The sequence below is a fragment of the Liolophura sinensis genome, chromosome 1 (assembly GCF_032854445.1).
Source record: "Liolophura sinensis isolate JHLJ2023 chromosome 1, CUHK_Ljap_v2, whole genome shotgun sequence".
Classification (NCBI taxonomy): domain Eukaryota; kingdom Metazoa; phylum Mollusca; class Polyplacophora; order Chitonida; family Chitonidae; genus Liolophura; species Liolophura sinensis.
In genome coordinates this window covers 51,646,074-51,667,974 of record NC_088295.1, presented here as the reverse complement: position 1 = coordinate 51,667,974, position 21,901 = coordinate 51,646,074, and the positions used below count along the sequence as shown (strand labels likewise).

The following is a 21,901-nucleotide window of genomic DNA, read 5'->3' as shown; positions in this document are numbered from 1 at the left end:
TAGAATCGTGGTGAAATGTACCGAAAGGTTATTCAAAACTTTAAACCCGTAATCGTAATTTTGGTTACGTCAACCACCCAAATTCCATGGCCTGTAGGTTTACAATGCCAAGCTATAAAATGTTGAACAATGCTTTAGTCCCCGTCAAAATTCCCCACTGGTCAGGTTTTGTGTACTAGTTACATTGCTGAATCAACAGACTATGCTAAGCTTTCATAGCATTCATTCAAACATGCAGTTCTGTTACACCTACATGTAGATGCAAGTAGGAGAGAGATTTCAGAGGCTAAAGAATATCTAACAGTAAAGCAGCCCCCAGATTTCTGATTGCCTGTAGGAAAATGGTACTGGCATAATGCAAGTCATGTTTACCTGGTGATACAGTGGAACTAGACTGTGTGAGATCCCCCTTCCTGGCTGTCGCTAAGCTGCCAGATGTGTTCTGCTCTGATCCAGCAGCAAAACTCTCTGCAGCGAGTTCAAATGAGCTGGTTGACTTGGACATTGGTGAGCCCTGGGCTCCGCTAGCTGGACCTGGACAGCCATCAGATTTCCTGAGGCCTAGTTTGTGAGAAGAACACTTTGGTGTAGAGGATAGCATTGGATCACTGGACACTTTACAACGATGACCATCATCAAGGTCAGATGAGCTGTCATGTGCAAAGTTATCACCAAGTGGAACATACTCAGAAGTATTTAACACGTTCACTTTCTCTTGGGAAGGAATTTTGGACTTATTGCTTCCGTCTGTCGATGAATGAACTTTGTTCTTCTTCTGCATTACATTGGCTTTCCCATCTGCTGTTAATACTTGGGAACTCCTGTATGTGTCTTTGTGATAATCTGACATTTTGGTTCCTTGATCCATATCATTTACAGTGTTGCTTCCTCCACTGTTTTCGGCCAGAACCACAACCACTGGTTCGCAAGATGTTTTTATCTGGACCTTTGCAGAGTTCTGGGGCCTTTTCCCTTTCCGCGGGTGTTTTGTTGCCCTTGTAGAACTTATGGGTGCATCATTATTGCTACTGTGACCTAGCACAGATGAGTGATAACTCTGAGCAGGAGAGGATGTGCTCTCTGATGTTACATGAAATTCAAGCCTGGACGCATCAACCCAAGCCCTGTTCGAGCAGGGCCTGATATCTGACAGCAGATCAGTCTTCGTCGTCACACTCTGACTGACAGACCTGGCCCCACCTGGGGATTTACCAGCCGGACTATGGTTTGTGCTGGCAGTACAAACACTAGCTTTGCTGTCCCCTGTGTTCTGACCAGTATTTCTCCTCTCTGCTCTGTGCACTTGGTCATTACAGGAGGCATCCTCATGTTGGACAGTGGTAACTATCTCAACAACTTTCTCATAACTCTCACATGACCCAGAAACTGCTGGAAAATTATTTTCAACGATACCCACTCCAACATGGCTGCTGCTAGCTTGGTTGGCATGGCAGCCACTCATACTCTGTTGTTCACACACTTTTGTATCACTGTTCACACTCAGACCATTTCCTTTGGCTCCTTCAGTGTCCATTTCTTGGCCACTTCCCATCTGCTTCTGGACAGGCTCGCCATCATCACCAAACTGACCACAGTCCAGCACTCTTTGGCAAGACTCTACTCTGCTATTACTGTGGGCTGTCTCACAATTGGATGTGGAAGGTCGTTCAGACAGTTGCAGCAGAGTAGCCGTGGCCATGTCTGTTTCTATCTGCTGCTGGTCTTCGTCTGTTTCTAAGGCCATCCTGATCTGAGAGGAGAAGGAAAGAGTCGGGTCCCCAGCCCCCTTGTCATCTTGTTCATTCCCTGTCAACACAACACATTCAAACATGCAGATCACTATCAATGACTTCAACCTCAATTAAAGGAAAAGATCTCTAAAAATCAAAATAGGCATCACAAAGTAGACCACTTAGAACTATGCATAAATATACCTTCATTTATTTTTTTAGATTTTTGCTAAGACAGTTGAAGGCGCTCAAACATTTGAATTCTAAGGTGGGCTTAATGGACCATACTATCAGAGGTTAGGAACTGTTGACGTCACAGGAAGTTTTTCCAACTCTGATCACGACACTGAATGTTGGAAATAATTCCTTTTACCCATGAGTGAAAGATTACTGAAATAAAATTACCAAAACTTCCTTCCTTCTGGTGAACATCAGGCTAAAAAAAGGATGTGATGTCAGAGTTCCTCGCTACCGTCCATACGGCTCATAAAACCCACCATAGTTTTCAAATATTTTAATGCCTTTCAACACTCTAAAAAAAAATCTGAAAAAAATAAATGAAAGTACTTTTAGACATAGTTTTCAGCTGTCTTTGTGATGAACCTTACTTCGTATTTTATCTTTCTTTTACTTTAAAAATACTTTAAGGTATCACTACACATACACTACTGTGTATCCATCATTCTATTGCAATAAACTCTGCAGATGCCATTCTATCTGAAGATTAGCAAAGGCTTTGTCTTTTAACTGAATAATTCTATTCATGAGCATCTAATAATCTTAGCTCATGACTGTCTTGACTTATTTTACTCCAAAGTAGGTCCATCAAATACACAAACCACCTTCTTCACATAGTTTCAGCTTTTAATGAAGCTGGCCACAGACCTGTGGTCACTGGTGCTGCACAGGATACATATTACCTACCTACACATCTGGTAAGACTGTGAATGTCTTCCCACTTCAGAGCTTTGCTCTATATCATATCAGGTTTTGTAAGCTGACAGCTAATATCAAGAAATATTGTAGCACTACCAGGCACAGACTAAGAGAGCTAGAAATTACCATGCTTATAGTCAGCAATGCCAAAATTTTTGTACATTCTCATCAAGTTTGGTATAACTATTCCTACATGAAAAGTATGTAACACTGATGGAGAGACAGGAAGCACTAACCATTATCAAATAACTGAAAGAGGGCATCAAATGCTGGGTCAGACCGTGTCATGTCAATGATTCCATTCATCTCCACATCAGACATCTGTGCTTCCTATGAACAGAAAACACCCATGACTTACGGTTAGACATACACAATCGTACCTTAATAGTTTATCTGCACCCAGCTTCTGCGCAACATAAAAAGAAAACAACCAAATTCTCCTGTGTTATTTCACGACTACAATGTAAAACGTACATGCAGAGGCTTGTTTGTGTCATGGAGTGAGTGAGTGCTTGGGGTGTAACGTCGTATTTAACAATTTTTCAGTCATATGACAACGAAGGAATCCTTAGAGTGCATGTAATGTGCCTCCTTGTTGCAGGATGGATTTCCACTGCTCTATTATCTAGTGCTGCTTCACTGAGATGCCTTAACGAAGGCAAGTAAGGCGCCCTGCTCGAGCCATTATACTGATACGGGTCAACCAGTCGTTACACTATCCCCTTCATGCTGAACACCAAGTGAGGAAATTAAAACTTCCTCTTTTAAGGTCTTGGGTGTGACTCAACCCAGGGATTGACCCTGGATGTACCGCTCCCTAAGCGGACGCTCTACACACTGTGCTATCAGGGGCCGGTTTTTGTTTGTGTCATGGATACTTCATAATATTCAATATTTCAGATATATCCTTGGTATTCTTACTGGCCAATAGGACTGCTCTGAACTATCTCCCTCGTTACATGGCAGCAAATATGACGTAATGCCAAATTCTTTTTAGATATCATCCTTTGGGAGTTGCAGATACTGGTCTTAAGACTTGACATTCATGGTTTTCAGCTTTTCAGCAGTTCGCCAAAACAGTTATTGTATTTAATTAGAGCCAGGATTTTAAAATTATGTCAGAATGGATTAAAAGACACATAAAGTTTATACTGGACTTTCCAGATAAGTTTACAAAATTAACATCTGTCTTAATGCCAGATCTTCAACTAGCTCGTGCCGCTTTAACTCTGAAACTTGCCATCAGCCATTTCATGAGGTCCCACCTGACCCCAACAGGAAAGTGATCTCAAGGGAGGTAGTTCAGTGCAGGCCTATTTAGTCTTCTGATTAATACATTTTCCAATTTAACCTTTTAGTCTTTTACACTCAACTTAAAAGCCAAATCTTAAAGCTGTGATATGCCAACAGAGAGAGAAACAACTCTTCACCAGAGTAACAAATAGTCAAATACCATGCTTTGGATTGACTGACCGATCGTGCATTTACAGCATTCACAACACTTGGGAGCATTAAAGTACTAAAAAAACTCCTGATGCCGAAAAGATAAAGACATTTAACTTGACCCCTTCCATCTTACACATTTCCATGAATAAATGAAATTAAAAATAATAATCAAACTGTTGTCACTATTAAGCCTGTAGATGTTTAGATGATATATAACAGATACATACAAAGTTTCAGGGAAATTGGTGCAATGCTTTAGCAGGAGTTGCATGGACAAAATCTGTGTACATGAAAATCCATTAGGGCACCAAGTACCTAAACGGCAGTAATTACAAAAATAATTACCCAATCTTAATTAAGCATAAGCTTTTAGAGTGAGCATACAGTCTGTCACTATATATACATAGATATATCTATATACATAGAAGTTATCACAGAAAAATATGTAAAAAAAATTCTTTTTAAAATTCAGCATTGAGGGTATGGCACTGACGGAAAATTCACTCTGAGTAGCCATACTGTAGAAGCCCTTATGAACTTGGTCAATCAGTTATTGATACCATAAACTGGATTTCGTGGTTCGCGTTGAACTGATGCATTTTGAATCATACATTTATGAGCAGGGAGCTCAGAACGGCTGCCCGTGCCTATGTTCGGTAAATTCCCTGAAGTAGGTACAGCCAGCTAGGCCAAATGCTTGCACACATGCAGACAAGGACGAGCAGAACCGCTAAAATATGATGCTTGTGTGCACGAACATCGCCCTCACCGAGCGCCAAGCTAAAAGTAACACAGGCACTTTGAACACAGAACAGAGCTGATACTCTTTGGTTGAGTATCAAGTGTTTTTGTTTGTATTTTCCCATTTTCACATTGTTTAATACCGATGGTACAGGAGAGCTCCTAGGTTTTGTGACATCGCTCTAGATAGCTGTAACATGACAAAATGGCGTCACCAAATGAGTGGCTAGGTACTGAGGATTGTTTGCTACTTACTTTGTTGATAAGCAGTGAAGAGTTTTAAAGATATTCTTGGAACATTTCTGGAACACTACTTTATTAATTACTTCAGCTTTAGTGGCTGACTATATGTTTAATTAAAAGTTCTAAATGAGGGTAATTATGAAAAGACTTACCGGATTGCCATTAATCTTAAGTATGCAAAACTGCAGTTGATAGGGGTGCATGTAAAACAATTTATACACACTAAACTTCCTTCACCCAGCTTTGTATGTAAAGAAAAGATTTACCTGTACAGAGATTTATTTTACAGTAAAATACAAGAATCAAGATTTGTTAGCTCTACAACTTTATAATTATATATATATGCACTGTGCCTGTGAATTTCTACATCAGCACTTCTAGAGTTTCCCAGGTGCACGTAAGAAAGCTGAAATCAAACTTCAAGGGATCCCAAGCCAAGTAAAAAGCGCAATTCTGCTTTAAAACAGGGGTATCCTGTCCTAATGATAGAAATCTTGTCAATTCAAATGTTTTCATTCCTTCTGATGATGTTTCTATAAACTTTTCACACAACATGAATTTTATTCTTTCATTTGCTCTTTCAAACTATGACCAGCGCAGAAGTAAAACAGTAAAATAAACTGTTGAACGTGATTAGCTTACGTGTATATCAAGTATGTCCTCCAATGATTGCATAGAGGTGTTCCTGGGGGTGGGGGGTGGTTTGCTGGGGGTCACAGGGGGCACTCTCTGTTGGGGCTGCCCCTCTGGCTTCTGCTCAGCTGGATCACAGGAAAGATGACGACCTTTATTGATGTTTTCTGCCAACTTTTTCTGAAGTTCTGTGTTTTCCAACAATTGCTCTACCAGACTCTACCAAATTGAAAAAAAAAAAAGAAAAACAGAAACAGAGAACATCAGAAAATACTAAACAAAAAGAGTACACCTGTATACTTATATGAATACTTAAATCACTACATAAAGTACTTTAACATTTACCTTCACATAGATTCCTATGCAAAAAGAGACAAAATTTACAGTAATCACGATATTCTCTGTATTATTCTGCGGTACATGTATGCAAAACTTGAGCTCAATACATACCGGTAATGAATATGCATGAGGCATCATCAACGTAACATCCTCACTGTGTTATTTTGTTTTACTTGTGTGCAAAATCCCAGGTCTATAAATGCATTTCTTTTGACAGCACTCTCAACATTTACCTTGTCACTCATTCCAATACATGACCATGACAACAGACTAAGTCCTGAATTTTCTACCTTATTGTTACAAAAATGCCACGGGGCATCAACAATGACACATCTCTCTAGTATTATTTTGCTTTACATGCATTCAAAACGTGAGCTCCATACGTGCTGCACTTTTAAGATATCAACCTAAACATTTACCTTACATTGTTTTAGCTATTATTGGACGCCAATACTTGGGGTATGAGCTTTTTAACATCATCAATTCTACAGGGTGTCTTACACATACTGGAATATCCATACTGTCTTCATGATGACTGATAAGTGACTCTTCGCTGTGCCCTAATTTATGTGCCCCTGATCCCTCGACACTCCTGGGGACATTTCCCGTGCCAGTCCCTGGCAGTCCACTTGTTACAATGCCACCGATTCCTGCAGCTCCAGAGGATCGTCTCTTGGGAGCAAACCTGGGCACACAACAACAACACATACATGTAGCTCACAGCCTGGGGAATGCCTAGACGCCAATTTTTTTTTTTTTTTTTTGACTTTCCTAAGAAAGAACAAGAGTAATTGAAGGATGGTATGTAATCCTCTCCCCTCTTTCTTGGTCTCAAATTACCGATTAAATGAGCAGCCTTGATGCATTAACATCGTCCACATCTGACTTGTGTGGATTTGAATTTAGAATTTTCTCAATCAATAAATCTAAAACATATGTAAACAAAACACGTGAATATAAATTTCATTCCTAATTTGTTTATATTATTCCCTCCTAGCTGTCGATCATAAGTAAATAATCAGCAGTATCACAAAAAAAACAACAAACTGCCAAAAAAACAGCAAACTGCCAAGCATATTTCTCAATCTGTCTCCATAAAACATATTACAGTCTCAAAAGAATTATTTCAACCATAAAATAAGTCAAATAATCCCTGACCCCAAACATTTGGGAACTATAAAACAAAGATTATGTTTCTATGCCAAATAAAGAAAATAATTCCCCCCCTAATTTTTGTTAAAAAAATTTCATTTTGGGGGTACCTTTATACCTGTTAACTACCCCTCTGTATTATGCATATTTTCCGTATTTGTATTGTATTTGTGGGACAATTCTGAGCTACAAGTACCTTTTCCTCCTAGGTGATTTTCCTTTGGTGCTGTTTGTGGTCAGGAAAGAGCAGCTCTTGCTTGGTGTAACATGGACATGTTCACTCAATGAAGTCTGTTTAACAGGTGTTGTAGCTCCTATACCTACAATTCAGGCAGAAAATCAGTACCAAGGACAAACATTATAGATTAGCTTATAACGCTAATGATAATTAGAAGCCCTACCAGAGGTTGGTCCAACTGAGTGGTTTTGGCATGCATTTCTCAAAGCTGTTAGTTTTACTACTTTGTGTACGTCATTATGATGTACAAATAACAGAAAAATACCCCAAAACTCCCAAACTTCTTACTCTGAAACCCTTTTAACTGACGAACAATGTAAAATTACCACTGACCAGGCCACATCTTCACAACATGTTCTAACAACCACACAGATTAATGGTTATGGTTTTGCTCAGCATACAGTTTTAGAGGCTGTGAACTTCTGTGAATATGAACTTATGTCCTGAGAAAGTAGGTCCAAAGTCTTCTCTGCTGTTCCAATCTGACCATAATGTAACACGGCCTAGAGGATCCACAAGTGATCCCATGTATGTTTCATTAAATATTTTTGAACAAATTTCTTATAGCAGAGGTGAAATGAATACATGTAGCCTGTTTTCTTGGAACCGCATATCTAATTCAGTTGTTTTACTCAAGTCCTTAGCATACAAACCAGGTATGTGCATTAAGTCTCCCAAAACGCTATATTTAATTATTTATTTGATTCCCACGTACGGCCGGAGAGGAAGCCAGCATGAGCTGGACTTGAACTCACAGCGACCACATCGGTGAGAGGCTCCTGGGTCTTAACGCTGCGATAGCGCGCTAACCAACTGAGCCACGGAGGCCCCTCAAAACGCTATAAGAACCACAAATAATGTGCTATATATAATGACAGAACTGTAAAACATGAGCAGGACACAGCCGCAATGCCAATCTTCATGTTGTGTCATTAGGAGGGAGGGTTACAATTAACGACCATCATTAACAAGTCCTTTGTTGCGGATAACAAGCTGTTGTTCTTGAAAGTTGGGTCGGTTAGACAGAAAATGTTTTTTTTTCGTTGGTCCCGTGAGATGTATATAACGGTAAATGCCCCACAGTTTCTTCTGCCAGCTACTTGATTTATTTATTTATTTATTTGATTGGTGTTACGCCGTACTTGAGAATATTTCACTTATAGGACGGCCGTCAGCATTATGGTGGGTGGAAACCGGGCACAGCCCGCGGAAAACCAACAACCATCCGCAGGTTGCTGACAGACCTTCCCATGTACGGCCGGAGAGGAAGCCAGCATGAGCTAGACTCGAACTCACAGCAACCGCATTAGTGAGAGACTGCTGGGTCATCACGCTGTGCTTCCGCGCTAACCAAATGAGCCACAGAGGCCTGCAGAATCCTGAGTTAGCAGCAAGATGACATGAGGAATAGGCCTCTTCACACAAACATCCAACACATCCCCACTGTCTCCTCCCCCATCCCCCCCCCCCCCCCCCCCCCAAAAAAAATATCAAAAACAAGTCTTTTACATTAAGAAGCTTCACGGACATTCTGGCTCCTAATCTGCACCACACAGTGTTAAAGTCAGTGACAAAGAGGCTTGAAGATTTCACGACATCTACCTTTACCTGTCCAATACAAATTTACTAATGTACATACACTGCAATCAGTCACAGCAACGAGAGAACAAAGTCTGAACATGTGTTAGTTTTGGGAACCTTGCCCTCCAGTATGTGAAGTGTATAACTGACGGTTCCGAAATGAAATGGCAGAAAATACAACTCTTCTGAAATGAGGTGACAAAACACTACATGCGTGAGGATTGCCAGACTTTCCCCTGTATTTTATGGGAGCTTAACAACATATACTTATCAGGTCTTTATCGCTGAATTACAGGTGTGTGCTGATTTGTAACACTTATGGGGCTATGAACACTGTTCTTTATAAAATGCATTCACCGACACAGTGTAGATGGTAAACTCTGACAGACAGCGACGCAGTCGTTTGACAGGACCATGCTTTGAGACAATTTCGGAATTCACAGGTTCGTAAAAGCTGTCACTTGATACTTCATTGATTTTAATTCATGGATAAAAAAAAGATGTTGTCTGGAATTCTTTAAGCCTCTCTATGTCACTGACTATTGACCCCATATGGTGCAGATTAGCAACCTGAACCTCCACGCAAATTAATGGTGCAAATGGGGGTTTTTTTTGCTGAGTTTTTTTCGGGGCACGAGGAAGGGGCTTATCACCCCCCAAACTGTGAGGAAGTAACCAGCAGAAGAAACTTTGGGCTATTTACCGTAAAACATCTTGCAGGACCACACAAAAACTCCTCCTGAATCGTCCTCCCCCAAACTTCCACACAAAGAATGCTACTGATTGGTCATCATAGACAACAATGAACAGGCAACACAGCTTAAAACACACTTGTTTTGGAAAGGGATTGACACAGCACCGTTGCTGAATGGCTGGTGTGGAAGAATAGGCTGAATTTTAGCTAAGGCACACTGAAGCATGACCAAGTTTGCAGGCTTTAACCCAGGAAATGTTATCTATGCCTACGTCAAGCGAAATATTGGGTACATGATAGATTGTACATTTATTCAAGTGTGACCAAGGCAACAGGCTTTGATCTATGAAATCCTACTTCCACTGTCTACAAATCAGCATAGATTCTGAATCCTTTTAACTTAAGTACCTTAAGAAATGGATATTCTGGTGACCAGGATCGTTCGAACGCTGTTAAGAGTTAATGCCTTAAGGTTAACACCTAACACTTGAGATTAGACTCACCTGACGTGTGGCCTATGCTACTGAAAGCCGATTCCGAGAGTCGGGACATGCCATGCCAAGCAGCTGACACTTGGTTACCTCCCACAGATGGACTGTTCAAGGCTTTGGCTTGTTCAAAAGAATCTATGGCATTTTCACATTGACTAACAGGCTGACACACTGACATGGGAGTTTGGAGTTCTTTTTCTGTTTCATCTTCGACCATCACCATTCTCACTTCTTCTCTTTGGGCCTCAGATGGTGCCATTTGCGGCTCAGAAGATGACTCTTGAGGTTTTACAGTGCACGAATCAGGAACATTGTCCGTCTTCTCAGTAGCATTAAATTCCAAGTTTTCACCAAATATACTACCACCAGCTTGCACAGAGTTGGGTGCCTTGGTTATCGCCCCTGTATCAGAGTCTGAGAGATCCTCAGTATTAGCTTGCAGCTGATCAAAGCCACAACTTCCAGGACACACTGGATATCCACAATCTTCTGACAATAAATATGTACTATCACTGGCTACCTCAGATTGATGGCTCTTGGCTACTGTCAACTGCGATGTGTATGTGATTTTCTGACAACTCTTAGGAGGTGTGGAATACACTGCAGTCCCAGTTGGTCTTGTAACAAGCTCCTGTACTCCTGTGCACATAGCAGTGGTCTGAACAGAACTGCAAGCTGTCATTGAAGCAGGAGTGCCTGTATGACATACCAGAGATGGGCATGTAGTAACTGGCGATGCAACAGACTGGAAGCCTTCTGCAGAGCTGCTGGCACTACGTCTTTCCTCCACATCAGAGCTAATCCTCGTCGACACGACTTCTGGCAATGGGTCACTTGATCTGCCTGTGCATAAAATCCTGTCAGAAAGCCGGGGACGACCTTGCTTAGAGTGGGGCTGCTGGAGTTGCTTAGGGCTAACCTGCTGCTTAATAACCTTCACAAGCTCATCAAACTGCTTCCACAGGGCAGTTGCCGGTTGGCCACATTTCAGTGTTCTTGTCTCTGCGCAAACAAAACATGAAAACATGCATGACTTGCAAAAAAACAAGGTAAAAAGACAAAAAGGCGGTAACTGTGCCTAATATGCATGAATCAGAAAAGTTAGCAATACTATTTTAAATATAATTCTAACAGCATTAACATGGAAGAGATTGGGAAAATAGGGTGAAATTTGGATATGAGACAGCCAGAGATGAAAAAAGCTTGAAGCTGTACAATACTGACGCTCTGCCAAAAAAAAAAAAAAAAAAAATTAATAAAATGTCTAACTCCAGGTACTTAAACAAAAGCCTGATGTGCCGAAGATATGATCAGTTTTGCAGATCATCCATTAAGGTGGTCACTGAGGTACTATTATAAGAGCGGTAAAGTGTCTGCTTGGTTGGATAGTGTCTATTGAAATAAGCATGGTCCAGAAGGTCACAGTTGCTGTGAGTTTGCCTGAAAACAAGCTGCTGAAAAAAGAGTGGCATTTCATGACATCGAGGAGATAAGTGGCATCTGCATTTCGTCAAGACTTGCACTGAAATCACCCGAAAAAACTGTGGGGACAGGTACAGACAGACAGACAAGGAAACGGCATACCAGAACTCGGATTAACCACTCAAGAATTCAGTTTGTAAAACTGAGTTTAAGACTCATCTCTGTGGTTGGAAACAGAATATTTTCAGTCAAAAAATCAATTTTAACAACAGAAATATAACTTTACCAGTACTCAATTTGGATACCAAAAACAGAATCTTTGCCCGTGACAAAAATCATTCAGTTTATTACACAAGGCAGCCTGTGAATCGTAGCTGCCACTCTTCATGTTGGTGTATTGAAATTAGAAGCCATACATTTACCTTGTTTAAGAGGACATGAAAGGTAATATCTCAGCAAAAATAGTTCTTCACTCAGGTAATGCAGACACAGGAGTAAACTAAGGACTTGGTAGAGCATCTTAACAACTCAGCAGGAATTTGACCCCACTGACATGTAGGTTGTTACAACAGGGGAGATACCAGGGTCCAGGTACTGGACAACAGTGCAACAAGGGAGGTGAGCAACAAGGTTCAATTTTACTCAAAGTTAATGTAGGGCATATTTAAATAAATAGAGAAATAACTACAGAAAGGTTTTTTAATTATTTCACTGAAAACCACCTGCAACCGATATGTATATATGGGTCAATATTTGGTTTGGTTGTCAGGATTTATAACCTTATTTTTCAAAGTCTTGAGTTGAATGGCTAACTGTTTGTATTAACCTGTGCCATTCTGCTGAAAAACACAACTCACTGTGAAAATTAATTGTTTTTATGCCAACTTATGTTGAGTAAGTGAGTGCTTGGGGTTTAATGTCGTACTCAACAATTTTTCAGTCATATGACGACAAAGGAATCCTTAGGGTGCATGTACGTGTAATGTGCCTCCTTGTTGCAGGACGGATTTCCACCACTCTTTTATTTAGTGCTGCTTCACTGAGACAACCCGCCCGAGCCATTATACTGATGCAGGTCAACCAGTCGTTGCACTATCCCCTTCATGCTGAACGCCAAGCGAGGAAGTTACAACTTCCTCTTTTAAAGTCTTAGGTGTGACTCGATCAAGGATTGATCCTGGATCTACCCGTCCCGAAGCTGACGCAACCCAACTTATGTTGAAGTGGTTTGCTTCATCTTCATCTTCCTTATGACAGGCCTTCACATTTTAAAGGCATGTTACAGCCAACCAACTGTTTATCCTGCAGGTAATTTGACTTTATAAAATTTAAGTGCCAAAGTATAAATATTTAATACAAGATGTCAGCAGATGATAGGTTGTGACAGAGATGACAGGGTGTGATGTGGATGGCTTTTCGTATAAAAATCAACAGAAGGCGCAGGGTCACACTTTCAAGTACATTTATTGGTTAGAAACCCACACCAACAGCCTTGTAACGAATAGTTCACTCAAAACACAAATCTGTTAAATTTAATAGAAAGACTATCTGAGTGATGCTAGAATGTATTGTTATCAGAACACAATATCGTGTTAGTCTAATAGAATCTCCATGTTGTAATAATAGAATGTGTGTGTTATATTTAACAGAATAATCTACTACAATAACAGAATACATTCTAGAATCACAGGCTTTCTCTTAAATTTAACAGATCAATTTTGCGAGTGTTCAGATATTCAGTTCTTTGCAATGCGGCTTTCCAATAATTCTTGTCCTTTATCCTTTATTTATCTGATTGGTGTTTTACGCCGTACTCAAGAATATTTCACTTATACGATGGCGGCCAGCATTATGGTGAGAGGAAACTGGGCAGAGCCCGGGGGAAACCCACGGCCATTATACGGCCAGAGAGGAAGCCAGCATGAGCTGGACATGAACTCACTGCTACCGCATTGGTGAGAGACTCGCGCTATCCAAATGAGTCCCCCCACCTTTTAGATGTGTAAACTATCCCCGTGTGCAATGTAGCTTGATTATGCGATGTCCTCGTTACCTGTGGGTTCGATTCTTCTTCAAATTTCGCGTACAGCTCTGACAATCTGATGCTGATCGACTCCTTCAACTTTGACCCAAAACTTTTCCTCACCATGGGATGTAACTCTTGACCTTTCCTCGAATTTAGTTACCCACTGGTGATAAGTAACTTCGGTGTTAACCATGCTTTGATCAATCCTTCGGAGCTGTTTGTCCTCACACAAGATACATTCTCCGTACATGCACTTCTGGTTGTTGTACACAGTATCATAACAGAGATTCATACAAAGGCACGTGTTCCTTTCTGTTAACTTCAGGGGTGATCAGCCAGTAAGGCCGCAGAGAACAGAAAGATGAATATGCAAGCTTTACTTGAGGGTTCTCATATAAAAACTTGGCATGTAGAAAGTGCATGTTGTCAGACAGAACCATTTCTGTTTTTTTATTTTCTTTTGCCTAATTGTGTCTCTCTGCCCTGGCATCAATTGCTTGTCGTAACGCTCAAGGAAAGAAGAAACAGCTCCCTTATTTGCCTTACTTATGGCATCGCTTCCTTGTAAATTCAACCAGAAGTTTTTCCTTTGGGAAAATAGACAAGGCACGGCGAGGACGTTCTAGCATTCGATATTTCCTGAGAATAGAGCCATGGATTAAATTTGAGATAGTTTGTTTTCCCCTTAGCCTGTCAATGGATTTACACTTCTCTTTCAGGTGTACAATGAAAACAATGTGAAAAAGTGTCCTACAGACATTGCAAGGAAACCGTCCGTCAATACCCCTTAGCTGTTTGACTGTTCTGGAAAATGGAGAACTGCACATTCAGGAATGCCTTAATTGTTCTCTGATGTACCTTTTCCTGCAGTACTCAGTTTTCCTCTTCTCATTTGTGAATTTATGTTTCCGTTGAGTTATGTCACGATATGCCCTTGACCTCTTCAGCTGCAATGACCTATGCTGGACGTTAGTGCATCTCTGTGGAAATGCATCCAAAGTTAGGAGTCTGGAGCTGTTCTTCATTAACTAAAACTTTTCTAGATGCTCTAAATGTTTTTTGTTTTCTTCTCCATCTTCTCCTAGTGATTTGCTAGTCCCTCTTAGCACAACCTGTCACATTTACATAACGACTACGCCAACTCTCTCTTTCTATCTTTCTGGAGAAAGGTTTCACTTGATTGGCTTTTTTTTCTTTGTAGCGCTTAGCTCTTTCTGCACCGGAGAGTGCCATCCCTGAAAATAAACATTGCATTCATCAGGTGAATGTTTATTTCTTTATTTATTTATTTATGTATTCTTTTGGGGTATAATGCTGTATTCAAGTATTTTTCACGCATTTGACAATGGTCAGGTTCGCAGGTTCGGGAAACTCGAGTGCTCCGAATAACAACCACACTTGTACCTAATGAGTCACCTAAATTAAAGTGGTAACCTAATCAGTGAAAGTTAGATTGAATCACGCTATGTCAGGGTTTTAATATTTCATCAAATTCTTCAATTACATTGCCTTCGCAGTTACATTCATCAGTGAATGCATTACTGGGTATAAAATGTGTTCTTTACAGGAAATGTCACCAGAAATATCTACAATGGTTTGCCTAGAGATTTATTCAGCTTCCATACATTGACAATATTGAGCACCATAGCACATAAAAAGAGTGTAATAAAACCAACTATTTCAACAAAAAACTAGAATGGATCTGCGAATAGCAGATCCTAGGCCGGGATCCCGGATCGGATCGATGACGTTTTCCCCTTCATGTTCTGTGTTCGAAGGACACATGTTCCACATAAGTTTCCATTTTTCAAAGTTTCCATGCGACCTTACACCTTTTGTCACTGAGGCAGTCGGCCGGTCATTTACATTCAGTCGAATAGATCGGCGACCTTAATGATGCTACGCTATGCCCAGTGAAAAACGGTCGTTCCTTGGCAGATTTAGCCCGCTATTTGTAAGAAATAATGCAAAAACACGACCAGTGTAACAACAAGTTTGTACATTGACATCTCAATCCACGACCTGCCATGCACAGACTCACTGCTCTACTGATAGCTCGGCCATCGTTAGAAAGTCAGCACTTGGACCACGGCACATGTCCATATCTGTCAATCACCCTGGCCTGTTTAACGTATAGTAAAGAGGACGAGGTCTGCGCAAAACAAAGCTAACTTTTACAGGTCCAGGGCGTTTGCTGTTGTAGTTAGATCTCTATGCCATCTAATAGAGTAATGGAGTACTGTGAACTGGAATCAATGTCATCCTACAACCGTTTCGGGAGATCACGGACAGTGTAGCTGAAGGCATCAGGTCAAATACTACATACCCAGTCCAGTCCCCATCTAACTCCATGTTAAAGCAATAGGATTCCCATCTTTTTCTAAACAAAAAAAGGTGTTGTCATTTAAATGCTTCTAGCGAAAAAACTATTGATCGGAGCTCAAATCCGTTGAAGAATGCTCCAAAGAGCATGTCTTGGGCTACAATTTCGTGCAGGTTGCACATTTCTAGCTGCCATAGTTCTCGAGTTACAGGTCATTGAAATTACGTAACTTTTTTGAGGTTTTTGCTTATATCTCAAAAACTTACACAGATATGCAAAAAATACAAGCAGATTCGGAATTAGCACCTCAAGAAACATCAGAATACGTTGAGAACAATTAAACTTTGAGAACTTTTTGTGACGTCACAATTTCGACCAATGGCGAGCTTCCAGAGTTTTGACCGGAAGTGAACCATTTTCGCGAACTTTAAAGAACTCGTAACCTACTTGCTGCATGTCAAATTTGAAAACGATCGGTTCAGTGGTTCTTGAGAAGAAGATTTTTAAAAGTTTTACACAAAATCCAATATGGCGTCCGAACCACGTGACATAGCAAAAAAATGGAGAATTTGTCCCGAGATATTCACCGCTAAAATATGTGTGCAAAATCTGGGACCTGTATGTTGAACGGTGAAAAAGTTTCCTTGCGAACAAAGTCGGTGAAAAAAAAAAAAATAATAATAATAAGAAGAAAAAACAGAATGATTACAATAGGGATCCCATTCGGGAGAACGGGATCCCTAAAAAAACAAAAAAATACAGATATCAAAGGATTTGCATGTTTACAGCAAATATAGTCATCTGGGTGATCAAGAGTGTCATCTACGTAAAGGTGTGACGTGGAATATAGTTCAACACTTACTTCAGGCCTATTCAATATATTGACGCGCGGCACGGTAATCTGGGAGGCAAAAGGGCAGTTGAAATCAAAAGAGTAATGTTTGAATTAGTGAGCCAAGCTATATTTACTATGGGTATCAAATGTTCGTACATGACAAAGATAACGTACAATACTGGAACTGAATCATTTGACCAGAACATGATAACAAAACTTACCTCTACATGGGTCTGCTGAGCCCAAATATGGCGCCTTGTTGCACTCTTATGAACTTTGTGGTCACACATGTGACTCTCCTGAGCCAGTCTTTGGTGGGCTTTTGTAGCGCAACGTAGATGACAGCGGACGGTGGGACCAACAAACATTTTTGTTGGTAATAATTACGAATTCAAGTAATATTTTGAATTAATATATAATAAATATATCACAGAAATAGTGCTTTCTTCATACTTATTGGTTATGTGGAGTTAAGATACGCTATCCATTTTAACCTAGCCCCGTGACTAAAAGCGTGCGAAAATATATAAATATGTTAAAAAATGAACGAACTATTACTATTGGTTTGCTCTCAGTAGTTGTCTTGTTTTAGTTATGCAAAAAGAAACACCCGGGAGTAATATACAGTTGACAGTTAATGACTTAAAACACAATGACACGAATGTGCGACCTTACCAAATATTGACCCATACAGGGTATTGTTAGCATTTTTTTGATTCAAGGTTTACTTTTCAATTCTTTTTTATTCTTCGACAACCTGTAAATGCAATCTGCATACCATCAGAAAAAGTCAGACTTCTGTTCTTCTTAAAATCAATTGGTGAAACTCTGAAGTGAATATTTGTAGAAATCTATAGACAATTACACAAGACATCATGGTATTTGCCTTTGTTTGTAAAAAAATAATTTTTTAACTCAATTTAAAAAAACCTTGATTTTTGAATTTCAGACTCCTATGAATCTCTGTTATGATACTGTGTACAAATCAAATTCAAAATGGACAGTCAGACAAACAACAAGACGGGTGAAGGCAAGGTGTGATGCCAAGTCTAATCAAACTCGGGACGAACCGACAAGTTAAAGGCATAATATATTCCTTCACTCCATGTATATGGGGTATAAAATGTGTGCCAATTTGAATTACATGTATAAAAATATGTGTATCTAGATTAATAGAATTTTGTCCAGTGTCATGGTTACTGCAGCACATCATTACCTCTCAGCTTGATGTGGCCATATTCCTGCAGCATTTCTGTCAAAGTTTTCCCAGCAACTGTGGTTGGATATTCTCTACCCTGTTTCAACAAGGCTGAATATTCTCCCAAATGGCTAGACTCTTTCAGCAAGGCTTTATAGGCCTTTGCACAGTTCTCCCGCTTCAGATAGCCTGGAACAAAAACGTGTATTTCCTTGAGTAGATGTATCCATGTGAAAATGAGGCAAAACATGGCAGCGCAGAAAAATGTCATTTCAGATTTTTGATGTTTATCGACAATTTTCTTTCTAACAAGGTAGGCCAACGACCAAACCAAATGTGGGTTTACTAAGATTACTTGTTGGAACAGTCAGAGCATAATTTTTAAGGCGCACTGCAAGTGCTTCACTGCGATCTGTCATATCACTAGTCTGTTAAGGTTAGCTGTAGAATTGTGCTACCTGAGGGTGTGGCTAGCCCCACAGAGCTAATTGAATACCTGACGGTGGTCAGGTTTATTTTGCCATTTTACCAAGCAGATTATCTGGATTGTAATGGTGAAGTCCTGTTCACCCTAATTCAAGAAGATTTAATGTACTTCTTCCATATTTTATATTTTTGACATTCATTCAGTTGGTTGACATTTACCCGGTGACACATGCTTCCCTGAATGTAAAACTTTGGCTGATAAAGCCTGCCTCAGTCGCTGTAATCAACCTGATACTGTCCCTAATATATAACCTGCATCCTGTCAGCCAGAAATATTTGAGTACTCACCTTGCAACAATGTGTCTCTTAAAGCCATTATTGCTGTTGTCTTCGTTCAATAATATTATTTTGCATATTTTGCTAATACACATGAAGTTATCATATTAGTAGAAAAATATAAAAGTTGAAATTTTAAAAGATTTTAGAAGATGCATCCGGATTTTAAAATTCAACTCTCCCACATTTACCTACCTAAAATGAATAACAACGACAGGTATAAAGAGTCACAATGACTCTTTTCTATTCTATTATGCCTACTTTAAACTTTTACTTTTACATGTCATTAGGCAGGAAAACTGAGCAAAGCACAGTTATTAACAACCTTTCCTCCCCCCACCCTCCGCCAATATATGCATTCAGTTATCAATAAATGTGCAAGCCTATGAAAATGACCAGACTTCCAAATGCAATGCAGGGGGTGAAGTATGTATGTAGCAAATCAATATTATATTTACATGTTTGCAGAAATTTTCATCAGTTTTTGCATAATCTTTTTGTAAGTGTGGTCAGGTTGTTTATTTATTATTTTATTGTTGTGTGTGTTAATGATGTTAGCTGACAAGTGCAGGCATGGGAATTTTCCTCAAACTGGATGATTTCAAACTTTTTTGTTTAAAATTCCAAAAAACGAAACAGCTGATTTTGTTGGAACAGGTGATTGATAATGTAATTTGGAAGTTGGGTGAGATATTTTCTGGCTGACACCAAGCAGTTTATACATTAGGGACAGTATCAGGTTGATTACAGCAACTGAGGCAGGCTTTATCGGTCAAAAAGCTTCATGTTCAGAGAAGTGGGTAACGTTACGTGCCAGTGGGTAACTGTCTACCACCCAAATGAATGTCAAAAATATAAAATATGGAGGTAGTACATTTAACATTGTTGAATAACTGAGTTTCTGGGCCACATATTCCCACTGTTTCCAGTGGTGAGGCCCAGGAACCAGGATAACCACCATATTCACAATCATGGCAGACAGAAGACGGCAGTCATTTGGGGTTCTTGGAATCAGAGGACAGGTTGAGCTTGATGAAATACGGATGTAAATTTATCTTTGGAATGATCGACAGCTCAGGATTTTACCTGTCTGGCGGCCTAGGACCCTAAGCAATGTAAACTGGACAGGCGGTGGAGGTTTAAATAGTAATCAACTGTTTCCTGAAATTTTAAAACGCCTCCTTTAGCACATTTCTGAACTCCACTGATCTCAATGAAGTTCAGTCTTACAGCAGTTCTTTTTTTATGCCTTTTGGGTTGAATTAAAAACACTGAAAATATGCAGACAGCAATGGAAATATAATAGATTTCTACAAAATTTCAATGCCAGACCTGCCTACCCCCAGTGAATCTAATGTGTACACACACTCATGTTTACATGTACAAATTTCATGCGTACAAAATCGCGACAACAATGTGGCAGACATATTTTTAACTCTTAATTAAAATCACTTCAAATAAAAACACCAATACAAAAAGTTTCAATTAACCTTTATTTTATGTCACTAAAACAGAGATCAGACAGATATAAATGTCATTTAGAAAGTGGATTAAGTAACAGTATTATCGTCATTAGGGATTACACTTTCTGAATATATGCTCAGAATTGGCAGAGACCACCGCAGGTTTCGAACCAGCGTCCTCAGAGTCAGGCACCAAGTTGCCAACAACATGTGTCAACTGTCTTGACCACTCGGCCAACAGGCTCTAAGTAAAAATAGAAGGTAGTTCACGGTGAACATTCATTACCCCTCCGATGATTAGAATTGGTCTCAGCCAATATTAAAGGTGCCAGGGGTATTTAAGGTGCCAGAGAGGGAAACATAAGACATGTTTGGTGTGTTAGCTTACGTCTTCAAGAGGAGAATTCTGCATGCTCTACTTCCTAGTTCATGCCACCATCTTTCAAGATAATGAGATTATTAAGGATTTAGCATGTTTCGCTGCTATATAATCTTTGTGTTCTGTATATTTTCAGTCAGGCTTTTTTGACGATTTGCAAAACTGAGTGCACACCTCATCAAGATCGGCTCCATTGAGTTGGAGTTCGCAGATGTGTGGTGATTTGCTTGAGAGTTGGCGGTGGACTCAGTGTTGCGATGAATGTCAGATTTTTAAAACAGCCCACTGAGTTCATCTGGATGGACTAGGTATCACCAAAGTTCTAGCAGCCAAAGTGACGACAACGCACCAAGTTAATCAGTTTCATCGGTGATGATAAACAATTAAGAGGACAATATTAGAGATTCCATGTAATGTTAAGAAATGATGACTCTTTCACATTTATCGGTCTAAAATCAACATCAATGACTAGATAAAGTGTCATTATTTCTTTTCTATTATACTTACTTTAAACTTACACCTATTTATTTGACACAAAATAACGTTTCACTCTAGTTTCTTGTTCGCTGTCAACACCTGCTTGAGGGCGTCTTGGAAGGAACCATACACAAACAAAGCAGAGGGGTAAGGCAATCAGCATCAGCTTGGTGTCTTCTGCGTTAATGAATTTGTGGCCTGAACACCTGTGATAACCCCCTACTTTGAATTGGTGTCATCCAAGGTGGAGTTCGTGACACGAGTCCTGATGCAGTTCTTAAGTGCGCATCTGACTTTAGACACGTTGATGTTCAACGTTGCATGTAGTAGGAAAATCCAACGAATTACATACAAATGAGCAGAGGGGGTGATATAGATTGCCATGAGTGGAAAGGAGATGAGAGATTTAAACCCGCGCCATGTTTGTTGAGAGATAGACTCAGTATCAAGACAAATGTCAGAATTTTAAAATAGCACAATGAGTCCATCTGGATGGACTATGCCATGGTAAGATCACAAGATCAGGCTGAAATTTGTGAAGAGTTCTCGTTTTACGCCCGCGAAAAAACAACACTTACTGGTTTCTTACTCAGTTACTGTATTTTGACGTTTGAGCAGAAGAGAATATATACATACCTAGTACCATACGAGCAATCTCTGATGGCAGAAAGTACACCGGTTCCATTTCATGACCGGTTAAGAGACTTTTCACCAAGTGTACTCAAAACATATCGGTATGTAATGTTAAATAACCAGACGACTTTCACTATCCACACTTTCTGTTATCAATTT

The 21,901-nt window shown here is 39.8% G+C and overlaps 1 protein-coding gene across 1 annotated transcript; it reads right to left on the bottom strand.

The window, feature by feature from the left end:
• Positions 1-275: 275 nt before the first annotated feature.
• LOC135482344 (protein NPAT-like) lies at positions 276-21,881 on the bottom strand. The gene is made up of 8 exons (XM_064762275.1): positions 21,746-21,881; positions 18,047-18,217; positions 10,237-11,226; positions 7,417-7,540; positions 6,576-6,753; positions 5,739-5,948; positions 2,903-2,996; positions 276-1,806 (listed from the first exon to the last, which is right to left on the bottom strand). The coding sequence occupies exons 1-8, from the start codon at positions 21,792-21,794 to the stop codon at positions 287-289; spliced, it is 3,336 nt and encodes a 1,111-aa protein (XP_064618345.1). The 5' UTR covers positions 21,795-21,881; the 3' UTR covers positions 276-286.
• Between the last annotated feature and the right edge of the window lie 20 nt (positions 21,882-21,901).